At 43.5% G+C, this 18344-nt stretch overlaps 1 protein-coding gene and 1 pseudogene across 1 annotated transcript; both read left to right on the top strand.

Moving 5' to 3' along the window:
- Positions 1-528: 528 nt before the first annotated feature.
- On the top strand, positions 529-15916 carry LHFPL2 (lipoma HMGIC fusion partner-like 2). Its single transcript, XM_009701871.1, has 2 exons — positions 529-1099; positions 15304-15916. The coding sequence occupies exons 1-2, from the start codon at positions 670-672 to the stop codon at positions 15558-15560; spliced, it is 687 nt and encodes a 228-aa protein (XP_009700173.1). The 5' UTR covers positions 529-669; the 3' UTR covers positions 15561-15916.
- LOC104163007 lies at positions 15668-18128 on the top strand (annotated as a pseudogene).
- Positions 18129-18344: the final 216 nt, after the last annotated feature.

The raw sequence follows: 18344 nt of genomic DNA, 5'->3' as shown, positions 1-18344 counted from the left end.
TTTCGACCAGAGGAAGATGATGGGGGCGTGGTGGTAGGAGTGGGTGGAACCACTGGGTGTTACTTTGCTTGCAAACTGCTTGACGAACACCCACAATGGGATGGGGCAGAGCAGATACTGTAAGTATGGCTGGGCAGGAGGAGATTAATTGCTCCCCTGGGACAAACCTGGGAGGTTTCCAGCAGGCTCTGTTTGATGGGCCCTTGTTAGAGCTTTTGCATGTTGATGTGGATCTGTGCGAGATCCTGGATCGTTGTGGGGGTGGAAAGGAAGACTTTTTTCTCACTGCTCGTGTTGTCTCTTTTTTCTCGTAGGTGTGTGATGTCAAAACAGTAGGCAGTCTTTGCAGCCTCCCCCGCCAGCCTGCAGCGTCATGTGCCAGTATGAATATTAAGAAAGAGAAGTGTACTTCAGAGCTCAGCATCCCAGAAGGAAAAAAGGAGGAACTGAACAGAGAGAACAAATGACTGCACTGCTTCCAAAACTTGAGGCTGTTCACTTTTCCTCTTGAGAAATTTCATCTTGGCCTTGTGAGAGAGCTGAAAAGCAGGCAGAACAACCACAGTATTTTCTTAGGGTCCTTCTTTTCTTTCTTAATTTAATTTTTTCCCCCTCGTGCCTGGATTTTAAGACTGTCAGCTGCACTGATCAAAAGCACTGGACATCAATATGTGTCATGTCATTGTAACGTGTCGGTCAATGCTATGGACTCTCCTGAGTATTGTGGTGGCTTTTGCAGAGCTCATTGCTTTCATGAGCGCAGACTGGCTGATTGGCAAAGCAAAGCCTTCAAGCTCCGAGGATGTGGACAACAGAACAGGGGGGTCGCAGGAGCCTTACCATCCAACGCTGGGCATCTACGGGCGCTGCACCAGAATCTCCCACATGCAGCTTTCTAGACGAGACACGCTTTGTGGTCCTTATGCCGAAAACTTCAGTGAGATTGCCAGTGGGTTCTGGCAGGCAACCGCTATTTTCCTAGCCATGGGAATCATGATCCTCTGTGCTGTGGCATTTGTGTCTGTCTTTACTATGTGTGTGCAGAGTATTATGAAGAAAAGCATTTTTAACGTCTGTGGGCTGCTACAAGGGATTGCAGGTAAGTGTACTTTGAGAGCAACTAAAGATTTTGATGTTTGGGCCATTCAGCTGAAGAAATACAGCGATTCTGTCCTGTCTACAGGCAGACTACATTAGGCAGACCCGAAGCGGTTCTATATGCTGGTGTTTATTCAAATAACTGAAATTTATAGCTACACAGCATGTAATACATTGACATTGGCAGCAGAATTGCAGCCTGATGTGTGCCAAAATGAACTGACCAGTGTTGCTGTTGTTTGCTGTTCAGTTTTTTCCCTGTTTTAATTTCTTTCAGTAACAAAAACTTCTCTCCTTTGTTACCAGCAGAGAACAAAGTTAAAACTCACATTACGGCAGTCTTATCTCCCTCTTGTTACATTAGTTTTAGCATGGACCAAAGGCAGTTCTCTCAGTGTCTCAGAGGCTTCATAACTGTGGTGAGAGCAAATACCACCCCACGGATAAGAACAGCCTGTAGTCGCACACCCAGTTCTCCAGCATTTCATGCTAAGCAGCCTCCTTCAAGGCTGTGAGCTTGACAAGCAATACCTTACGATAACCCCTTCCTTTAGCCAGCTTATTGTTCAGCTGCAGTTACACAGCCCAGTGAGCTTATTCTTTCACTGTCCAAGTATCAGCTGTGCTTTGCCTGAAAAGATGAATTGGTTCTAGAGATTTGGTGTTTCTGCTTAAACCCATGGATTTTGTAGAGATTAAATGATTGTTAGTATACCAACACTGGACAGCCCTAGTTAGAGAAGTATTTGGCTTTCTGTACTCGCTCACGAGCCATGGGGAGAAGCTGTCCCATGTGCTCCGTGTGTGTGGTTGTCTGGAGGAGGAGAGTGGTCTGCTGCCCTACTCTTGTCAGCCCTCAGAGACCTGTGAGGAGGGAGGAGGGGAACGAGCAGGGCCACCTCCTCTTTCTCTCTTGGTGGTGCTCTTAAGCAGATGTTTTCAATTCATAAAATGGTTTCGTTACAACAAAAATTAGGAGTTTTAACTTGTTTGCTCAAAATGTGAATCTGGCTTCTCTCCTCCTCCCCTCCACTGAGGTGGCCAAACACATCTGTAGTGGCTGTACCTAGACAGGAGGTGTAATGATAGGTGTTCAAACCTTTACTAAGCTGGTTGGTTTCATTTGCTTAGTTGAGACCTAAATTAATCTTATTATAAACAGAAAGGGAAGTAGGCAAAAACGGAATTTGCTGCATGCTGCAGTCCTCCAGAGCCAGCGTTACGGGCCAGGGACCAGCTGACACTGGCTCCTGAAGCACTAGCACAGTAGCTTTCACCGTCCTCCACTTCATGCATCTTTGGTATAAAACTATACTGCTTTTTTCATGTCACCCACAAGGTAAGGTTTGTGCTTCTGGGGCAGAATTAGATCCCTAAATTGGCTCAAGATGCTTCTATTCACATGATGGCATACAATTAGCAGATGAATGCCCTTTAGATAAAAATTGCAGCTTTTGCTGTAGCCACTCCTGGTTTACAGAATTTGGCAGAACCAGTGCGACAAGGAAGCAGCTCTGTAGTGCAGATTAAGACAGGGGAAGGATTTAGCTCCTTGCTTTCTTACCCTGTACTTCAGAAATAATCCATTAAACCTGTTTTTCAGGAGATGACATTACTTCTTTTCTGTTGGAGGGGTATTTGTATGGGAGACATTGGTTAGCAGCATGAGTAGATGTTTGGCATGTCAGACTTAGATCTGTTGAAAAGATAACTTTACTTGCAACTCTGATACTATCTCAAAATACTTAGTCTAACATCAAGATTAGCAGGAAGTAAGTTCTTGTATCTTAGAATACTGTTCTGGAGACCATGTATTTATGAGAAAATATATGCAAAGACAGTTTCCTCTTATTATCAAACCAGCTGTACCTGTAATGGGACTTGTGGCCTCAAGAATTGAACAATATGGTCAACAAAGCATTTCTTACATGTTAGGGGATAAATCAGTAGTCCTTTTTGAGCTGTACTGAGGATAGAAGCATTTCCCTTCTTATGATAAATGACACAGCATGAAACGGGGTAATAGAAAGGTCACGTTACTGAAACCGTTGCTATGAGAAGTACGCCTGCCAGTATTTGCAGCCAGGCGTTTTGTGGCTAGCAACTCGTTTTCTCAAGATTAGTTTTATTTGGTCCACTGCTACTTTTGTGCCAGTAGCATTACAGCATCTGCTTACTTAGTTGAAATTATTTTCCTTATGACTTATCACAGCTGTTAATTTCAGCTTTCTCAGTTCTTGAGTTTTGGAAAATGCTTAAGCAAGTGGTTCAAGAAGGACAGTTCTCAGCATGGTTAATCTATACAGGGATTATGATAGCTAGACTAATGCCTTGACCAGGGAACAAGATACAACCCTGCCTTAATTGTCTTAAGTGTAAGATCATTCTTTCAAATGTGAACAATTATGCTTTTAATAAGTGTAGAAGAAGAATTCACAAAGTAATTTTTTTAATCAGCCTAGATTAGTCCAATATTTGCAAGTATGTAAAACATCTTATTTTCAAAGATGCGATGCACCCATGGTAGAGTCATCTGCAGGAACTCTGGATCCTGCAGTCTTAATCTCATTTAAAATCTCTATATCTTTGCAGTGGAGATTTAATATAATTAAAAACATACAACAAGTTAATTTATTCCTGGAATTCATCATGAAAAAACAGTAACAGATACCGGATATATCTTTTTAGTCTAGCAACATTGGTTGTGACCTGGATGATGCCTACGGTGAAATTACAGAACAGAAAGCAACATTTCTTCTGTTATGGCATCGGACAAATGTGCAAACTCTCATTTAGGTCAGTGGGAAGGAGCCATACACATATCAGGTCCGGGGGGGGTGGGGGGGTGGTGCAGAAAATTAGAAATACAAAGCCATAAAGAATTAAAATATGGCTTTTGTTTAAACTCCTCTAATTCCTTTGTTATAGAGTAAGACCTTCTACCACTTATTTTCAGACTGCCGTGCCTTTCGTTCTGGAGCTGTAGAAAGAGTAATCACTGGTTTTGGAGACATTTGAGGATCGTTTCGTTTGGAAAAGCATCTTTTCTCTGCAATAGAGAGTGTGAAGAATGGAGCTGTGTAATTAAATAGATAATTACTACCCAGCAGCAAGAAGACCAGGCAGACTTTAATTTGAATGTCTTTTTGGGGAAAGTATTCTATTTTTACAGACTGTGAATCACTTGAAATGCAGAGGCTAGAAAAGGCAGCATGTTATTATATGGTAGCTGATGAGAACCAATTCAAAGTAAATTTTGACAGTAATCATCTAGTTATAGGAAGTAAATAATTGGTGATCCCCTGTTGACATATCTCGGTATGCATATAGAATAGTTGCATATGTGTTTAGAAGCCTTATTTCGGCTTAGGTACTCCACTTTGGTGCTAAGTGACATAATCTAAACATAACCTGGACTCAGAAGAGGGTTGAGGGGAGCTTAGGACAGAGCCTAAAACAGGTTTGGCGTCTGTCTCTGGCACAGCCCCTTCCCCAGGGCTGCTGGCTGCCTGACTTGCAGGTGAGCCACGACCCGCCAGCAACACCCTGACGGCTCCCTAGGAGGAGGAACCTAAATTAGCAGTACATAGATTATCTCAGCCGCAAAACTTGAGCAGGCCCCTGTGTTTCCTTGTGGCGAGCTACACCATCATGTGCCTGGGAAGGCTTTGAGGAGAGGGGAGGGGAAAGGGTGCTGGAGTGTCAGGAAGGTGGCTGGGTTTGGGTGTTCCGTTTCTGTTACTCCTGCCTCGCTGTGGTGGAGTGGGCTGCATTGCCAGGCAGATTTACCAAAAGGGGATAAAATAGTTCCTCTTCATTAAAGTCCTTCCAGAGTGTTGATGGCTTCATCTGGGAGGCCTCTCACAGGTCACCCCCTTCTTACCTCTTTCTCTGTTCATAGTCCACTGTCTCCTGGCTCAAACAGGGCTTGACTAAATTGGTTTCTAACAGAAGCATGAAAAAAAGCCTGTAAAAATTGGGTTACATCAGTCAGGAGACCAGCTGTGTCCCAGCCACATGCTGAGGTGTATCTCTGGTTTGGTCAGGTGAATGCATGGCTGCATTTTACTGTTGTGTGGCTTAGCAAGCTGGGCCACTGGCAGTTACACCTTTAACAGACAGACAAAGCAGAGGTTTGTGTCTTCAAAGGCCGCTACAAGTGGGAGGGGAGCATTAGGTTAGCCCAGCCACTTTGTTGGAGTCTGCCTGCTTGGGCCCAGATGCTGCAGGTTTGGGCTTCCCTCCCTCACCCCAGCAGCTTCTCTTCCAGCATTGCTGGGGGATGGCTCAGCTTCTTCCTTTCCAGGGTCTGGGAGGCTGTTTCTCTTCCCCTGGCACTAGCCCTGCTCAGTCCCAAGCAGTGAAGTCTCTTCCATGGTACTTTCTCTTTTCAAGTATCTCAGAAGCTCTCGTGCATTCATTCTTCTGTCCTTTCCATGATTTTCCATTTTATTACTCTTCGTGTCTTCTCCTGTTCCCTGCTGTGGTATCTTGGAAGGTTCCTCCATCAGAAACTGCTGCAGTACCTGGGCAATAGTTCAGTTCCAGGAGTGCAGCTTTACCCTCAAATGCAAGGAAACTTCTCCAAAGTTTTCTAAAATTAAGAGGTGAAACCCAGTTTGAAGCCAGCTGTGTCTGTAACAGTCTACCTTTGCTGTTGGAAGAGTTTGTTTTACATCTCTTGCACTAAGAAATAGTTCAGCATGTTATACTTACTGGTCAACATTTCTATTTGGGAGGCTGGGTGATTAGGAAGATGGCCTGAACAGAGCGTGAAGGGAACCATCTGAAGGGGAAGAGGATCTGGAGCTGCTTGTGGGGATGTACAACGTAGGATCCAGATGCGCAGGGTGGGCTTGTGGTGCGTGGGTCCGTGCGGCTGCACTCTCCTTGCTGCTGGAAGGTAAGGAGGCTGTTGGGAGTTGCGGGAGGAAGCTGAGGGGGAAGCGGAAAGTCGGCCAGGATTTTCCTTCGAAGGGGGAAGGAAGTACAGAAGGAGAAGCAAGCTGCTGTGGAGGGGATGTGAGGCTGCTAGAGTTCTTTGATGCTCAGAGCATGACACAAAAGGTTATACTAGTTGCTGAGTACTTTAGGATATTCGGTAGGCAGCAGCATGCTGTAAAAAAGCATTATTTTGTCTAAGAAAGGGCCAAGCTGGTGAGCAAGGAAGAAAGCACCATGTGAGCTCATGTTGCTGCCTGCAGGCAACGGAAGCTGTTGCTTGGCCGAGGAGCCCAGGCAGTAGGAGAGCAGAGCGAGAGTGGCTTTGCCCTCGAAGGCAAGGAAGCTTCTTGTTTGTCTTTCTAAAACGCAGAGCATGCATTTTTCAAAAATCATATTTCCTCTTGGATTCAGCTCAGAGTTAGTCTTTTCTGATGCCAGAATTCTGAATTCTTGGGGTGGGAAGAAAGAAAAAGGCGGGGAGTGGGGGGGATTTCTAATGGAAATCCTGACAGTCTAAACTGCTTTTGCTGTCTGCGGTATAGTGCTTCCTCTAACCTATATGGCCAAATGCCAGCACGACATCTAATACACACTTGGCTGCTGAAAGTTCAAGCAAAGGGGACTGCTGTGTTGGAATATGGCAGGGAAGGAAAATTGAGTTCAAGTGCTAAATTGCGATTGAGCCTGAGGGAGAGTATTAGTAACTTCAAAGAAATAAACTGAAGATTTGTGTTCTGTTAGATTTGGTGGTCAGCTCATCTGCTGTGCTACCAAGGTGTGCACACGGGAACCAGTAGACACCTGACAGATTGTAAATAGAATAGAAAAATAAAAAGTTCAGGTTCTCAGTGAACAAGGTTGGCACCTGATTTTCTTGGCAAGCATGAATCTCTTGGCAAGCATGAAATGATGCTCAGTACAAGACTCTCACGCTACCCCCTGAGAAATGTTTTAGTGTGGCACATGTGCACACCGAGATCCCTTACCCCTACTGGTGTAGGTGAGATGCCAAGAACTTCTTTACACCCCTGCCCTGGCGATGCGGGGTAAGAGAGCACCGGCTGCCGCCCGAGAGGCCAGGGGGATAGCAGGAGGGTAGCAGGGCTCCCTTTCTGTCGGATTTTTGCTTCCAGGCCTCAGAGCCAAGACTGATGCTGCTGTTTGTATATAGGATGCAAACACTAGGAGAATATTTAAACTGAACAAATGCTGTGTTTTCACTCAAATGCACGAAAAAAGATGGAAGCGGCTCTTTCAAGACAGGGGCCTAACTTATCCTTAGCTCCTGTGTTCAGTATGCCTGGTGTGGTGGTGAGGGAAATTGGTGGTTTTCAGTTTTGCTTCTTTCCCCAATGCAGATGACCTGCCCTCTGCTGCTGTACGACTCATGAAGCCACCCAAAATATTCCCCTTCCTGCATCTTCTTCACCTTTTCCTTCTCGCTAAGCCTTAGTTCCTCTGCAGCTCCTCCCCCCGCTCTGGACCCCCAAGGTCTTCTCTGTGCTGCAGGATCGGTATTGAGGAAATCTAATGCCATGAAAAGATGGTCTGCAGCCCTTTTACCTCTTTGGTTAAGCCAAGGCAGGTTGTTGCTTTGCACTCCCTTATAGAGCTGTGATCGGGAAGTGGTGGGTTTCATTCCTTTTCTGCTGATTCAGCACAAGCAATTGATGTTTGGAGGGCATGGCTCTCCCTGGTTGAATGGCAGTGGAAAAGGTTATGGTGAGTGTGAAAAGTACTGAGTCTTCTTCTCTGCTTCTTTCATGGACAGAATAATTGACACGGCCTGATACTTCCTTGCCAACTCAGGAACCTCCCGAATTTACCATCCACAACTGAGTTTCTCATTTAGCATCTTCAAGCTTTTAACTGGGACGTCCTAGACTAAAACCACTCAGTGCTTCATTGGCTTTTAAGGTAAAAATGTGAGAGGTGACCAGCCCTCGCAGCTGTGCCTGAGCAGTGGCCCTATAAGTGGAGAGATCTTTAGTTACCTCTGCATTGCTGAAAACTTGCAAACATTTGGCTTTTCCCCTATAAGGTGCTTTATCTTGATGTAATTGCAGGGTTAGCATTCACTGGGTGGGAGCCCCCGGCGTGTGCTGACATGACTCCACATGGCTGACGGCCAGCAAAGAGGCAGTGGTGTCATTTCAGGGCTTGGGACTGATCTTACTTTGAGCCTCTGCATCTCCTTCCCTCACAACTAATGGGGACTCTCACCACATATATAAAAATTATTAAAACCTAATGGTGAATTTGCCCTCCTTTCTCCAAAAAACAGGAGTCTGCAGGCTCGCAGTTCGTTACAGAGATGTCCAAGCAGTTCGATCACACCAATATAAAAAAAAACAAACCCTGAATTCCCTATATGATGTCATTCTGCCAAAGCAACCCACATCAAGCTCATAAACTGACTTATTTTTTGCTTTTTCTGTGGGTAGCAAAATATATGTAATAGTTGAGTCTCCCACCAGTAGTCCCCTGCACTGTATTCCTGTCCCCGTTTCCACACCCCAACATCAGTAATGCCATCAAAAGTTTGCATAGATTTGGTTATGAATGAGCGTTTGCTTAATAAATGGGAAAAGATGCATGAGCAAATAATATAGTTACTGTTTGAAAGATTAGGGATCTTACTCTCTTCCTCAGGTTGGGGAAGGCAGTGGCTAGGGAACTGCTTTTTCTTCTGATACGTACTTACCCTTCTATGACCCTGAGACAATTTTAAAGGGAAAAAAATACCTGTGCAGGTTTTGAGCCATCACCTGGTTGCAGTTTTAAGCAATTCATTCTCCTGACTCAGCTCAGGGCGTCCCAGGTACACTGACATCTCTATATGGCTGCAGTCCTCTGCGGTGACTGCAGATATGGAGGGATGGACCTTGTCTCGGTGCATTGCCCACTAGCAAGCTCCCTACCCCCAAGAGTCATGCTTCCAACTTATCCCAGATCCCCTCTGCTTGTGCGAACCTGCATTGAGTGTGGTGTCCAGGTAGGCTTTTTGAAGCACTGATCTTCTTAATGTTATGAATTTTTCTTTTGTTTGTTGTGCAGCATTTCCAAGAGGGCCAGAGGCTGTCTCCAAGGCACTAGGGCTTGCAGAGTCTCCCCTTTCTTTTTGGGCAAAGACCTTCTTGCCTCTGGTCAGCTGCTTGCGTTCAGTGGTTCTGGCAGTCATCCGGGGGATGGAGAGCAGCTGCAGAGGCAGGTCTGGGGCCCTGTGCTGCGGGGACCGTAACCAGCACTCCCTTCAGCATCTCTGCACTACCCTCACCCTTTTCCTATAGCCAGTGTGGAGTGCTGAGACCACCATGTCAGCTGGCCTGATGCCGCCTCGTTAGCTCTCATCTGATTAAAATAGGATTACTGAATCATTTCCAAGGGCTGAAAGTCTCTCTTACACAGCTGCTGAGTAGGAGGCCGTTGCTTCAGTTGTCTGTCGGCGGATGAAGCGGACAAAGGCATGCAAATGGCGACCTGGTTGACTTACTGCTGAGTTGGGTTTTGTCAGGGAAAGTTTGCATTTGTGAAAGCCTTCTTGGATTAAAGCTAGCATAGTACATTTGTACAAATATTTTACTCAATAAATTGTTCAGGTATTCAGGTAGCACATGGACACATTTGGAAATACAAGCAATAAAGGCAGGGTTATTTTGCCTGGCTGGTGCAATGCCCTTGGGCCGAGCGTTAATCTCCTGTGGTTGTGCAGAAGATGAGAATGATCAGGGTCACTGCCACTGAGGAAGCGACCCACCCGCACTGCCTGCATGGTGTTGTGCAAGGCTAATCCCTCCCTGTCTTTACCCTTTTTCTTTTCCTCTTTTAATATGTTGTTGCTCGGTTGTGCTGCTCCATGGGAGCCTGTTGCAGTGCCACCTCATTGATCCCAGCTGCTTAATTTCCTGTTTCTTTTGCAGCATTTAAAAGCTTTTTTGCTATTTTGGTAGGAAATGAGAAGATAGTTTCAGGCTTTGCAATGGAAATTGGCTTTGTTAGTGTACGTTGTTGTTTAATATGGCACAACAGCAGCTGCACAGGAGACTGTCAAAACTAAATAGCATGCCTTCACTTAGCTAAACAAGCATCTGCCTAACCCCTGTCTCGAGGGCTGCTTCCAAGGATGGAATGAAAAAGCTTTTACTCAGATCTGACCCCAGCACATAATGTGTCGTAGAAATGCCCGTAACGATAGACCAGTCTGTTGGTTTTCCACGATGTTAGCTTGGCAGTGCTACTGCAGTGTATAAAAACCAGGAGGAGCAATTGCTTGCTGCAGTTCCAGGCCCTTAAAAGGGGAAGAGTTCTTGGTGCAGAAAGACAAAAAGGCTTCTCCTGTAGAAAAAGCATTACTGAACTGTCTTCAGAAACATCATTGCACAGTGGTGCACGCTGCTGTATTTACATTGATATTTCACAGTATGCTGTAATGTTTTGCTATGGTGTTTTAGAAGAAAGGAGTTGCTTTTACATAATTTGAATATAGAAGGGCTAATGTTTAATAGGTTGTCTGTGTTGTAATCAGAAAATAGGTTTTAGTCTGATAATCCAAATAAAATCTAAATCTCATCTAAATTCTGTATTTGTTAAGGCTTCTTTTTGAAAGCAGATAATTAGGAACTGATAATAAAATGTTATGTGGGCAAATTGCCTTCAGTTGAAAGATGGGAAAATATTCTCTGCTGACAGACTTATACCAAAGAGTTTTAGATGAGGTCTCTGGATAAAAAAGTAATTTAAATAGTTTTCTGTTGTCATTCCTAGGCACCTGGCAGCATTTTGTAACATTCTTTCAGACCTCTGTTTTAAGGAATCCTAAGATGAAAGGTAACTTAGAGCTGGCAACAACTAACAAAAATGAAAATGTAATTATGAAATATTACCATGCTGATTTAAAGAAGTAGGATAGAGCTAATTAAGAAGTAGGAACAAGAGATGTGTGCAGCAGAAGCTGCACTCCCAGCAGTGCTCGGAGAGGGGGTTAAATCTGGAATGGAACAAGCCTGTGCTCTGCAAGCCTGTAGAGGAGCACAGTGGAAAACAGCTTGTAATGTTTTCAAAATGAATTTGTTCCTCCCAGCAGGGGAAACAAACAGCAATAATTCCACAGGTAGATACAGGTAAGCAGGTAGATGGAATTAAAACTCTGATTTACTGTGTGTCAGCCCAAAGAACTGGAAGGATTCGCTGCAGAAAACTTTTCTTCAGATAGAGCACTTGATCTTTGTTTTTTGTTCTTTCTCATGAAGACTGGCTTATCTTCACAAAGACTAGGACAAATTAAGAAAAAGAAATGTCTATCATTAATATTTGCTGTCCTTTTGCCAGATAAGTCTCAAGGCAAACTGTTGACAGGAGGTAATTGTTGCTTTATCAGATTATGCCCACATAAAATTGTACAACACAAAACTGAGATTTGTACTTCTTGAGTAACCAAAGATTTAAGTGCTTTAGTCTTAATGTACAGCATTAAACAGCTTAGAAAGCTGCACAATACAGAATAAATACAGAAGTAATATTTGAATGAGTCAAGTGTAAGAATAACTGAATCAGATTCAAGAAACCTGACACTTAAAATAGTTATTCAATCCAGAGAGCAACTTTTATACACAAATCTGTAGATTGTGCTAGGAGCGGCTCTTCGGTTCTTGTGCGCTGTGAGTATAAATGAATGCCAGGGATAAGGTGCTTGGCTCCCCTTTCCAGCCCCTTCTAAGCTCCAGGCCTTGCTCTCTGCTGTGTTTCATTCACTGGCAAGATACTTTGCTCCTGGCTCCATGCAACCCATCCAGCGCCCTCCTCCGCCTTACCCCCGGGAAGACAAAACTACGTGCCCCCACACTGCTTTGTGCTGTCCACAACCCCCCAAAAACCCATTTCTCTTCCTTTGACGTTTTTCTTAAGAGTGTCTTGTTGCAGAGGCTGTAAAAGAAAAACTTGGTAACCAGCAGGCTGTGGATTTGATGAAACAATTGCTCGTCTGCTGTTTCAGGGTCATCTCACTTGTGCGTTGTGCTCCATCTCTGTGCGTCTTGTCTGAGCAGATTGTCAGCTATCGGAGGTGGAAACGGAGCAGAGCTGCCAGGCTCTGTGGTAATGCAAATAAATAACCAAAATGAGAGAGCCGCAGGCAGGTGAGCCCCAGGGACTGAGCAGCAGCTACAGAAAGGCAGAGATGTAGGCAGTTAAGCTTAAACTTCTGTCAAAGTGGCAAAGAGATGTAAGGGACCTGGCCAGGCTCTGCCCTGTATATATGGGTATGAGAAGTCAGCACTGAGAATTCACCATGTGTTTTCCCCTTGTGGATCGTCTCACCACGGACTGGCCTGTGAGTGGTGTTTGCTCAACTGCAGCTGCTTGCACCTGTGTTAGATGTAGAAACAGCCCTCTAGCTTTTTCATGTTGCATAAAATGGTTGTGTGGTGCTCAGGTCAAAGGTGGAAGAGCACAGAGACTGCCTGTATTGCATTTAACTCTTTTGCCTCTTTAAAAGCAAACCGTGACTTTCCAAGCAGCATCACAACCTCTTCTGCCCTTGCTACCCCTGCTGTATCTTACCTTGTTCTTCCACGTGGGCATTTTTCCTTCCCTTCCCTCTGCATCCATGTTCCCAGAGGTAGTTCTGTTTTCGGGGGTCTCTGGAAGCTGCTGCTCTTGTTACAGGTAGTTGTACAGTTAAGTGCTTTGGATTGCTAGCTTCTGCTTTAGTCCATGGTTTTCTCTGTTGGTGGGTGGTAAAGCATCTTCCGTCTATTTTGTTTAAGCTGCAGAAGTCACTGAGATGAGCTCTGTAGCCTGTGACCGTCTCTTTTGTAGTTACTGGGAAGCAGGAGGCAGAACTCCTCTCGATCTTTTTACTTGAGCGCCCCTTTTTGGGCAGGAAGGGAGAGTCAGGAGGGATCTGTGCGCCCTGTGCAGCTCAGCCACTGCTCCGCGTACTGGAGCTTTGAGCTGAATATGTCATGAGGAGCCTGCACCTCTCCCCTTGCTGTTAGTCAGCATGAAATCCAAGGAATGCTGTTCCTCTTATGAGTATGTTGAATTGGCTTAATTGAATCATCTTTATTCACTTTTAGCAAGTAGGAACCAGGTATTAATGAAATGAGAAATCATGATAAATATTAGTGATAGTGAGAAGAGGTGCATGTTCGGCAAAGCTTTTCTGTCTGCACTGAAATGTAATAGTAGAAGGTAGGTTCGGTAGTGAAAACGTTACTTTTTTTTTTTTTCCTTTCATTATACTAGGCCAGTGTAGGATTCACAAAGTTAGCTATCTGAAGCAAAGATCAGGTGAGACTCTGACCGTATCCAAGTCCATAGTTAAGACTTTTCTCCAAATTTTGTTTTCATCTGTGAGAAAACAGCTGTAGTTTATCAGATTACGGGCTGTAGTCAGTGTTTCTCCAGGAATGTTCTGTACTCTTAAAAAAAAAAAAAGTTTTAATTCAGTAAAGTCTTGATGACTACACTTGACAGCAGTGGTGCTGCCTTTTGGGAGACTGAGTTTTGGGTAATGGCTTTTCAGCTTGGGGCATATGTATCATGAACCAGTAGCTTTCAGGAGTTGTTCAGTGCTCTAGTTTTGGTAAAGAGAGATGGATAAAACTTTTCAGTCCTGCTTGGGACTCAGCCATAAACTGGGTTTGCTGTTAAACACGGGCTCTCTAGATTTGTGAGTGATGGAGTGGTAAACTTTAAAAACTTCCTTACTGTCAGCAGGTACATTGGCATTTCAGATCTGGCTTCTTAATTCAGTAACAGTGATTTTTAACTACCAAAGGGCTTGTGATGGTTAGAGAAAATGGCAGCTGGCCCCTACCAATGTACAGTCAGAAAAACATAGCGTGGTTATGCGGAATAGGAAACTAGAGATGAATAGAGGAGAAGGAACTGCTGGTGTTTAGTCTGAAATGGCTGCAGGGCTCAGCAGGATGAAAGCACAGCTTATCCAGGTCTATCCAAGATAAAGCAATACTTTATACTTAACGTAGTTTGGCCAACCAGCCAGGAAACACTGCATAAAATTTGTCATTGGTTCTAAAATGTAAGCAGTGATGAAATCCCTTTCACAGAGAACAGATATCACTCGCTAATGGATTTCGCTGCCCCAAAGAATAATGACATTTAGTTCATTCATTCCCATGGTGGTGTGTCATCATTAGAAAAACGCTGGAGGAAGGACTTTCTTTTGTGAAATGTCTGGCATTCATAGACATTAATTTTAGACAGTTGGATGATGGGTTTTGCATTCTGTGTATGTTAACTGCTTACTAACTAGGACACAGCTTTTCTTTCTCAGGAACTTTTCTCATATCTGGCTGAATTTCTTTAAACAAACAACAAAGAAAACCTAACATACTGCAGAACAGGCTAGTCTAACTGAAGAAGATGTGAGCAAGTCTTTAAAACTGTTCTTGGTAATCTCTTAGTATAGGGCAGAGAAGAGGATTGTTTTCTATTTTATTATTTGGTAGAAATTTTGGGATTAGATAAAATCTAATGCATGAACCAGCACCATACATAAAAAGCACAACTTTCAGCCCACTTTTAGAAGGTGACAGCACCTTTACCAGCTATTTTCATCAAGGTGCCAAGTTGAATAAAGGGCTGTTTAGAGGATCCCAGCGTTGCCTGTGCCTTGGCCATGGGTACTTAGATCTGTTTGTTTGTGGCTGACTCCAGAACCTCTCCATGATGAAAGCAGCTTACTGAACTGGCAGTAGTATTTTTCTGCTGTGTCCTAATGTGGCCAAATAAGCAGATGCAGGGTGAGATTATTTTTTTTTTCCCCTGGCAAGAAAATGGATGTAGGAAAAATCCAGAAGTAAAAAGGCAAAAATGTTTACGATGAATGACTAAATAAAGCTAACTTAAAATTGGATGCAAACATTCCTAAGTATTTGAAAGGTGCAAGTATAAACAGTAGGTAGAGATACTCAAATGTTTTGTGAGCTCTGTATACCTAGCAATAATGTGTGAAAACAAAGGTTGTAGAAGGAATACAGAGATTAAAATTAGAAACTAGGCCATTATCATATGAAATAAGTATTTCACAGGAAAAAACACACGATAGCTCCAGGTTTAGATGAAACACTGCACAGTATATACTAGGGAACAATCAGTAAAGAAGGTTGGATGGATGACAAAGACTCTTAGGTACTTGGGACTGAGTAGTGACCATGATAACCATTACTGCATGTCTTGTGTCTGTTGTTAAACTGATCATTTGTTAAACTTCTGTCTTTCTGTTTTTATTTCTAGGCCTCTTCCTTATCTTAGGCTTGATACTTTACCCTGCAGGTTGGGGATGCCAAAAAGCGGTAAGCTATTGTGGACCTTACGCTTCTGCTTATAAACTAGGAGACTGCTCCCTAGGCTGGGCTTTCTACACAGCTATTGGTGGCACTATTCTGACATTCATCTGTGCAGTCTTCTCGGCGCAAGCTGAAATAGCCACATCCAGTGACAAAGTGCAAGAAGAAATAGAAGAAGGAAAAAACCTTATCTGCCTCCTTTAACTCCCATGGGGAAAAATACCAGCGCCTGGATCTTAATCTGCTTTCCATTGACTGGAGAAGCAGATCCTCTTACCTGTTTCAAACATACGTTTGTGTGATTGAGCCCCATGCATTCCAGCCCTGAACTACTGAAATGGCCTATCTTTCTTGCTGGGCAATGAGGACCAGAGAAAGAAGGCCAAGAAAGTCGAATGTAAATATTTGGGGATTTTTTTCTAGTTTCATTCTATGATCAGGACACAGTGGAATATATTAATCTGACTGGGGAGGTGAGGATTCATGTGTATATAGCGTGAATGTTGTTACGACTGACAAATTCTGATTGATTGGATTGCATTACCCACCTTGGTCACTTTGAAGGATTTGGATTCAAAACAATAAAAGCCAGCACACTTTTTTTTTTCTTACACAAAAGAGAAGCCTATTTTTATTAGGCTTTGTTTCCAAGGGCTCCCCTCACCTGTGAATACTTCACCACCACCTGGTTTGGTACCATACTTTTCATTGAGGTGCTTTTTGATACTGAACTTCCTTAAAGTACAAGTGCCTTCTCAGATAGTATCTGTTGGAGAGTGCAGAGCTGACGTGACACAGTTTACACCAATCTTAAGCATTTAAAAAGTTGAGTCCCTGCCAGGTTTCTGTGTCTTGAAACTTACAGTGCAAGGTGTGTGCCACTTGTTACTTAGCAGGTAAATGATTTTGTTTCCATTGACTAGGCAGAGAAGCTGTTGTTACACTGGCTTTCACCTGATTCTGATAAAATTGTTTGAAAAAGCCATTGTTAGAAGTATTTCTACAGCCTTAAACTCCTGAAATCCCAAGCAGATGACAACTCCCCACCGCACCGCTGGGTGTTACCTTGTGAATGCCAACAGCCAGGCTTGGGCTGCAGCCTCTCCTGCAAAGGCCGATCACTCCTTGGACTTCAACAGTATTATTCTTTCTCTTGCCAGTGAAACCTCATTCCTCGTCTACAGATCAGTATGTCTCATGACCCAGAGCCACATGAGTCCTTAAGAAATTTACATTTTTCAGGAAGTCTTGCTAAATTCTACATGGCTAGGAAGATCTTTTCCTTTTTTTTTTTAAGCCACATGTAGTATGGACCCTTTTCCAACTAAATCAGCGGAAATAAACCAGACCTTGCCACAAATGACATTCCTTTCTCAAAGACGGTTGTATTACTTGTGGTGTTTCATTACTTACTAGAACTACTTCTGAAAACAAATTTAAAAGGTATTTAAAAAAACAAAGGAATGATGCAACTGTGCCATAGGAGCATGGGGGAGAATTTGTCTGAGAGTAGTTCTGATGAAGTACTAAGTGAATTTTAGACTCTCTTCTTACTTCTTGGTAGTTTAACATCATCCAATGACAGTGTTGCTTTCCATCACTTCACTATATAATACGGAGTAGAGATTCTTGTTTATGGCTGCTCAGTCCCTTGAAGTGTGCCGTTAGTTATTTAGAGGTATTAAAAAATCATCATTACTGTACAGGTGGATGGCTAATTTCAATACACTGCTCAAGTCATTCTCCAGTGCCTGCTGCACAGCAGGGACACCGCCTTGGCCCAGCACATCAGTGGAGCAAACCAGCTGCCCGTGCCCGTGCCCATGCCCATGCCCTGCACGCCTTCAAGCCACATCCTGGATGAATACAGAGGGGATCTCTGAGCTGCTGTGCAACAAACAATGTCAACTTCTGCCAATATTAAAAGGGGATCGTTTTAATCTAGTCTTTTCTTGCATTCAGCTGCTCCTGCAACCCAAGTCCACCATATTCTAGTTTAAAATGTGTAATGCACTTTTCTTTTAAATATTTAATTTAAAAAAACAAAAGTTATGGTCTGGAACCATTTCTGCCAACTGCCTGCACAAAGCAAGATTTTAACAAATCAAAATTACTAGCACAAAGTGGTGTCCGAGGACAAAAAAAATCACAGCCACCATGTCCTGTCCACACCTGTGTTTTTCCTCCTTGTTTTTTTTTTTTGCCTGTACACCCCTGAGGCGACTCACACCGTCCTCCTGACCTTCCTCCTCAGGCCCCAGCTGGCCTGTGCGCCAGGGGCTGGGCCACCAGCTCAGCTCTGCTCTCCTGGGCTCTGCCATTGTTAAAGGGCACCTAGGAAGAGTCAAGAGTAGCATATAAATCAGCTAAAAATTAATTACAAAATAGATTTACAGTTTTAGCTTTTCTTAGGTGGGTAGCAAGCTAATGTCCACATCACTACTGCCAACAAATCTTGACACTATATTAGGGTGACAAACGCTGCTTTGGCTTGAGCACTTGATTAGTCAGAATAAGGTCAGTTCTTCCAAAAAGGTATAGGGGGCATATACTGCTTTGATTCAGAAGTGAACAATGACCAACATTCATTTACATTACTAGCTGACCTCTGCTGTGATCTGCAGAATGCTTTAAAAATTTTAATAGTGTGTTTTTAAGTACAAAGGAGGTATTTTCAGCAGCATGTTTTGCTTTGTTTGCATTTGTAACCAAGAAGAACCAGCTTTTCTGCTTGTTGCTGGTATACTATCAACTTGCTCTGCAACACCATAATCGACTAACTTGCAAGAATATCCATGTTCATCACATAGCACAGATAGAAGACAGGCTGGAAAGAAATACAGAGAAGAAAACACCAGAATTTCTTTTCTCAGGGTTCTGTTTTTCTAGCAAGTGATACGAAAGATGGTATATATTGCAGATTTTTTTTTTTCTGTGAGGTTTTTCAGGTGCAGGGTGCACTCATTATATTTGACAGCTGTTCAAATT

This window comes from Cariama cristata, unplaced genomic scaffold, assembly GCF_000690535.1.
Source record: "Cariama cristata isolate BGI_N322 unplaced genomic scaffold, ASM69053v1 scaffold14780, whole genome shotgun sequence".
NCBI classification, from domain to species: domain Eukaryota; kingdom Metazoa; phylum Chordata; class Aves; order Cariamiformes; family Cariamidae; genus Cariama; species Cariama cristata.
Note: the sequence above shows the minus strand (reverse complement) of the source record. Positions and strands in the feature narration are given on the sequence as shown.

Excerpts from the sequence above, each read along its gene's own strand:
- LHFPL2 (XM_009701871.1), top strand. The coding sequence starts at position 670 with ATGTGTCATGTCATTGTAACGTGTCGGTCAATGCTATGGACTCTCCTG. Across the intron at positions 1,100-15,303 it reads GCTGCTACAAGGGATTGCAG|GCCTCTTCCTTATCTTAGGC; the intron begins GTAAGTGTACTT and ends TTTTATTTCTAG.